The following is a 6,348-nucleotide window of genomic DNA, read 5'->3' as shown; positions in this document are numbered from 1 at the left end:
CAAGGAAAAAGGCCCATTTGAATATTTAGGCCATATGCCTGTCATGACGAGCACTACAACACAACTAACTCCTAAACTAAAATCATTGCCAATCTAGATATGTTAGTGGGCCAACTAGTGCTGAAAGGCTATGATATTCTTTTGAGACCAAGTAGTAGTGCAAGGGATAATCCTCATCACAAATAAGACACCAAGACAACTTCAACCTTATCCACCATCTGAGTAAGTTCGCTTTAATCAAGTAGAAGTAGAGCATTGATGACCGTCGCAGAAAGAATATATTGAATTTATCAGTCCATTTACATCTCAGACACAGTATACATTGCTTGCAAGCCTGATTGCATCGCAAAAATGTCAGCAGCCCACTTCTTGGACTACCCAAAAGTCAAAGGATTGGTACCTTGTACTCTGGTTAGCAAGTTCTTACAATAATCGTGTTTACTGAAATTTCAGATTATGCACAGCCAATGCAAAATTCACCTCTCCAAGCTGAACTACTCTTGCTACGTCCAAAGCCGCTAGTTTGCATGTAGACATGTACTTGCAACTCAGCCTCTCTATAGAAGATTGTAAAGATCTTAAGTGTGAAAGAAATCACAAGTATCCAGCTTCATCTCTTGGTGTATGACCCTCATGAAGAAATTCCCATGGACCACTAATCGAAAGTCTTTGCCAAGGAAAGCCTTACAATTTTGGCTTTCATTAGCATTTCCAAATGCCTTGCAGCAGCGGAAACAAATTCGGCACCTGGTGCATATGGATTCAAGCGAGCACCCTCCTCTTTGACACAGACTTTTCCTTTACATCTTTTGCCTTTAACCTTAAGGCTGCTTTGAGGGCATCAATGAAATGAAGCTATTGGTAATGCTCAAGGATATGTCCTCCTTGAACAGCAAAAGAGAGAGAGATTATAAGAAAATCTAAAACTCAGCTGAACCAGGCGTCCTCGGAAAGGGGATGGCATCACGAATGTTGTCAATGCCTGTGGCAAATTGCACCAGTCTCTCAAATCCCAAACCAAAACCTGCATGTGGCACTGCAAGGTAAAACCACATTCAACTTATGCATAAATAACCTTGCAATAACAGCCTAAAACCCAGCACTTATGGTTGCCAGGAGCCTCTGGCAACTTCAACTTTTTGACTAATGAGTATTCCAGAAGTCGTGCGCAGATTTAACAAGCGAAAATCCAACCAGATTTGAACTTTGCTTGGTGAGGCTGCTACAACAATCCTACCTGTGCCATACCGCCGTAGATCAAGGTACCACCAATAACTCGCTTTCTCCAATCCAAGCTCCTCTATTCGCTTCTCCAAAACATCTAGCCGCTCCTCTCTTTGGCTTCCACCGATCAGTTCCCCGACCTTCATACGATACAATTGTTAAACAAACAGCTGCAATTTTATTTTAACACAGTCAAACGTGCTAGCATGTCCCATACCCTTGGAACAAGTAGATCCATAGCTGCAACTGTCTTCCCATCATCATTTTGCCTCATATAGAATGCTTTGATTTCCTGAGTAATTATGAACAGTAAAGCAAATGGTAAAGACTTCTTCAGGGCATCATTACACTTCATCTCATGGAAGAAAAAGTGAAAAGAAAAAAGTAGACTGACCTTGGGATAGTCGGTTACAATAAGAGGCGTTCCTTTGAACACCTTCTCAGTTAGATAGCGTTCATGCTCACTCTGTAAGTCACAACCCCACTTCACCTACACACACAACCACAAGAAGTCGCCAGAAGCATGTGCAAAATCATTTGACATCTGTCAACATCCTTTCCAAGATGCGGGCAAGCTACGTACTGGAAATTCAAAGTTGGTTTTGGCTTTTAACAAGATATCCACGGCATCAGTGTATGTGATCTGTCTAAAATCTTTCTCAGCAACATCCTGCGAGTATACAAAAATGCTGAGGAGCTGTTTACCCTTACATTGCCTTCCTTCCTTCGACCGATCAAAAGAACAACACAAAACAACGCCAGGAGCCCATTCTAGTAGAAACAAAACTGCCAGCCTCATACACTGATAAGAAAGAACCAGGGCAAGCAAGGCAGACCTCATGGTAGCTGGTAATGTAGAAGCCGACTAACGGTGAGGACAGAAAATCCAACAGAACAAGAAAGAAGGGCCAAGACAAATAGGCTAAACCTTAGAAAGGTGAACAACTAAGTAAAAGCAAAACCTGGTGAAGATTTGAGGATGTCTACAAGAGATGACACAGGATCTATTGAAAGACTCGCAGCATAACCAAAAAAGGGTGGGTAAGGAAAGGTTTTTCGTAAGCGGGCTTTTTCTTCAAAGAGACGAATTAGAGACATTTTAATTTTGCACAAGTGATAAAAAGAGTGATAGCAGGCAAAAACACTTGTCAAATAGAAAGCAGGTTGCCATTTTCTTAAATAATCACATACAATCATTAACAGCTCTGGCTTTATAGCGCATCAGGCTCAGTGACTAGAATACTCCTACAGCATTTGGTCTAGAAATGACAGCTAAACTGCTTTCAAAAGACTACCAGAAAACACTTTCTATTGACATTGTTTGACAGCTCTAAATGATTCTCAATTAGATAGCCTTTCAGCCAAATAACTCTATACAGAAACCAAGGCTTTTTCTAAACAATGCTACAAGAATTCCTAATACAAAGAAGAAGTAAGAAACACGTACATTTAAGCGGGCAATGATACCCTTTTCGATCCATTGATCAAAAAACTGCATATCCTCTTTACATTCTTCCAATATGTAGCGTACCTGCAGGAAAGAGGTATTGTTCAGGGGATCAAAGCTGAAATTTGGGAATATTGGGAACCTTCAAATTGATTTTAACAGATGCAATTGATGAAAGGCCACTCCACTCGTATGCTAGAAAGCAAACCATGCCACTTCTTCTTGCAAAGGAAACCCATTTAAACATCCAAAAAAAAATTGACTTCAAAACATAAACAACACACTTAATTTGAAAAATACAAGCTTGGCACTGAAGACATGAGGTAAGGCAAGTTACATCCTCAAAATTTAGTGAAAGAAATCTGTTTAATCACACACTCTGCACACCTGTCTTCAACAGCAATGGCATAGATGGGAAAAAAACATGTTTCCAACTCTACACCCATGTATTGAATTTTATAGCGTTACAAGATGAGTCTGGTAGAAACATACAACATATTGTAGGTAAGTAGATGCACAAGCCATGTCATCTTTCAGATCTGCAAATGCAAGCTCTGGTTCAATCATCTGCAAGAAGGGTTCACCATCACCATTCGGATTTCATCACTAAAAATAATGTGTCAAGCCTGCAAATATTAGATGTGCCTACTGAAGGCACATGAGGACATGGGTAAAGGCCAACGAATATGAAGCAAACACGGAATTTGCAGTTTACCCAGAATTCAGCAAGGTGACGAGTAGTGTTTGAGTTCTCTGCTCGGAATGTGGGACCAAAGGTGTAAACCTGTTGAAGCAATGGCATGTAGAGCTTTTGTTAAAAAAACATTGATCAAACAGATTTAGCTTTCAGAACTCAGCACAATTAAACCAGACTGCATAACTCTTACATCTGAAAGGGCAGTTGCATATATCTCTGCATTAAGTTGTCCTGAGACTGTCAAAAAGGCTGGCCTTCCAAAAAAATCCTAAACATGAACGGCAGAACTTGTTAATCATTCACAATACAAGCTCATTTAAGCTGACTTAGCAAAATATAAAAAGGCCACAAAATGTAACTACTAGTTGGTTCTTGTACCTGAAGAGATTCTAGAGTCCAATGGCATTGAGACATACCTGAGACCAGTCAAGAAGACCTTCTTTTGTGCTGGGTATTTTCTGTATGGGAGTTGATGAGTCTTTTGTAGAATTTGGAACCTGCAAAACCATTCAGCAGGAAGGTTAGGTGCAGGCAAGCCTGACAATATTTGCAAGATAAATCACCTATCTCATCAATCAGATCTACTTGCTCTCACAGCCTTAAAAGCATCACTCACTAAGGTGGTAACACAAAATTGCTCTCCTGCACCCTCACAATCAGAGGCAGTAATAATAGGACTGGCCACCCAAATAAATCCTCTATCTTGGAAGAATTTGTGAGTTGCATACGCTAGGGCATTCCGAACCCTTGAAACCTACCACACGAAACTCCGTATTTTCAGCACTGAGATGGGACACTAAATGCAAGCATGAGAAGAGGCACTCACAGCACCAAATGTGTTTGTGCGTGGTCGCATATGAGCGATAGTACGTAGATACTCACGACTGAGCTTTTTTTTCTGTACTGGATAGGTAGTAGCATCGCTTCCTCCTATCTGAAGAACAAATGCAATGATATTACCAAACTGACGTAAGGACATCGGTTTAGAATACTCCAACCATCACAACATTGTACCAGCTGGAGCTTCGAAGCTTTTAACTCCACTTTTTGCTTAGAGCCTTGACTTTCAACTAAATGACCATTGATAGCAACAGAAGCACCGGTCGAAATAGATCCAGCTTCAATCTAGGGGAGGAAGATCCCACATGGATCAACTAAACTCTAGAGCAATAAGCCAACATTTTGAAGTTCGAAAATTTCACTGACATTACCATGCCGAAGCCTTCTGCTTCGGGGCCTATAATGCATTGAAGGTTTGAGAGACATGAACCATCGTTGACCTACAAGCCAAAAAAAAATTGATTAAAGGCATGATCATCATCTAGACTGTACTCACAAGCTTAAGACAATGAACTCTCAAGACACCCGCATGTAGTGAGCTCCAATATGGCTAGAATCACTAATCAGCAAAACCAATTGGGTCTTAAAAGAGGAAATAACCCCAGACCCAACTGTGAAATCTCAGCCTGACATTTGACATTGATTCCTAGCAATTGCAAGATCAATAAACTGTGGAAAATAAATTAACCGAGTGTCAAAGACAAGCACAAAAACAGAAATTAACTGATTGCACCATATCAAAAAAATCAGAATGAGCGATCAACTAATTGTCATGTCTTCGCAAGATCAATAAACTGTGGAAAATAAATTAACCGAGTGTCAAAGACAAGCACTAAAACAGAAATTAACTGATTGCACCATATCAAAAAATTTCAGAATGAGCGATCAACTGATTGTCATGCCTTCGGTTTGATGCGGAATGCAGATTTACATGTACCTCTAAAAAGGTGAAAGCTTTCTGCGACCGACAAGTTCGAACCCACCCACGGACCATCATCTGCTCACCTACAAGTTCCAGACCCTCTTTTGGACCACCCTTAATGTCCGCTATTCTGAGCCTCTTCTTGAAGTGTCCAATAGAGAGGTGAGAGGAAGGCACTTCGCCATCTTCTTCAGATGATGATGATGATGTCGTTGGTATGGAAGGTAATGATTCCTCCACCACATTCGCATCAGTCTCCGCAAGCTTTGCCCCTGTGCAGTGAATGTTCTTCACTGTGACCTCTCTCTGCGGGAGTAGGAGAGAATGAGGGAGGCATCTTGCACGTGTTCTGCTCACAAAGGTTGAAGAAGCAGCTGGCGAGATGCTCGCCTTCGTTCTGCTGTTGCAGAGCAGAGCAAGGTGAAGGGGCCGCGCAACAAAGAAGGCGGAGAAGAGAACACGCGCAGGAGAGAGCGGGTGAGATGAGAAATGATTGAAGCAGAGACCTTTTGTTTTGGGATACATTCTCACTCAACACGGCACCACAGCATGCGAGACTTTGCGAGTGAGGGAGGCGCAAGCGCAGCTTTCCATGTCTCTTCTATACACTAAATCTGCAGACTGAAAAATCAACGACGGGAAGTGGCCAAGTTGGGCAGTGCATTCAGCTCTTTGTTGCCACTGTCCGAGGCAGTGTGCTATTGCATCGCTTCATTTTACTGCAAAAGTGTGGTCTCAATTTTCTCTCGCCTATGGGAATTACTGTTTTGAGAAAAGAGGGGGGAGTTCGATGTGGGCTTCTACACGCTTTGATCTGTCAAGGGCTTCCAATTCCTTCGATAAGAGATAGACGGATGAGAGAGCTCTAGCAAAGCAAGGTTTGCCTAGTTCGAAAATTTGACGAAAGACTTGTAGATAGGTGATTGGTGTGGCACTTGATCTCGGGATGCTTTTGGGAGTTTTTTATGGAAATTCTAAGGAGGGTTTCAATGTCGAGAGAGCGTGAAGGAGATATTCTTTTGCACGTTGTCGAGTGCATCCACAAGCTCTCTCTCTCTCTCTCTCTCTCTCTCTCTCTCTCTCTCTCTCTCTCTCTCTCTCTCTCACACACACACACACACACACATACACATATTGGTGATGAGATGTTGCTCTGTGGATGGAGAGTTTACATGGGACTGGGATGTAGGACAAGGGGATCCTCTAAAGATTCAAATT

At 41.8% G+C, this 6,348-nt stretch overlaps 1 protein-coding gene across 2 annotated transcripts; it reads right to left on the bottom strand.

The window, feature by feature from the left end:
* Positions 1–259: 259 nt before the first annotated feature.
* Positions 260–5,832, bottom strand: LOC147461669 (asparagine--tRNA ligase, chloroplastic/mitochondrial-like). 2 transcript variants are annotated; one of them, XM_086509157.1, is made up of 15 exons: positions 5,146–5,832; positions 4,580–4,648; positions 4,383–4,493; positions 4,195–4,302; positions 3,985–4,122; positions 3,785–3,865; positions 3,559–3,636; positions 3,387–3,455; positions 3,164–3,238; positions 2,672–2,755; positions 1,808–1,894; positions 1,619–1,714; positions 1,442–1,516; positions 1,238–1,364; positions 260–1,036 (listed from the first exon to the last, which is right to left on the bottom strand). In XM_086509157.1, exons 1-15 carry the CDS (start codon positions 5,653–5,655, stop codon positions 921–923), a joined length of 1,824 nt encoding a protein of 607 aa, XP_086365283.1. In that variant the 5' UTR covers positions 5,656–5,832; the 3' UTR covers positions 260–920. The 2 variants fall into 2 exon arrangements, with proteins under 2 accessions (XP_086365283.1, XP_086365284.1); XM_086509158.1 differs by lacking the exons at positions 3,985–4,122; positions 4,195–4,302; positions 4,383–4,493.
* Between the last annotated feature and the right edge of the window lie 516 nt (positions 5,833–6,348).

The sequence above is a fragment of the Adiantum capillus-veneris genome, chromosome 3 (genome assembly GCF_014529385.1).
Source record: "Adiantum capillus-veneris isolate H3 chromosome 3, ASM1452938v2, whole genome shotgun sequence".
Classification (NCBI taxonomy): domain Eukaryota; kingdom Viridiplantae; phylum Streptophyta; class Polypodiopsida; order Polypodiales; family Pteridaceae; genus Adiantum; species Adiantum capillus-veneris.
The sequence above is the reverse complement of the archived record's forward strand: the minus strand, read 5'-3'. Positions and strand labels throughout refer to the sequence as shown.

Bases quoted from the DNA above. Each gene is read 5' to 3' on its own strand.
- LOC147461669 (XM_086509157.1), bottom strand. From the start codon at position 5,655: ATGTATCCCAAAACAAAAGGTCTCTGCTTCAATCATTTCTCATCTCAC. The intron at 4,649-5,145 runs GTACATGTAAAT...TTTGGCTTGTAG, and splicing joins AAGCTTTCACCTTTTTAGAG to GTCAACGATGGTTCATGTCT. The intron at 1,037-1,237 runs GTAGGATTGTTG...TTTACCTTGCAG, and splicing joins TCTACGGCGGTATGGCACAG to TGCCACATGCAGGTTTTGGT.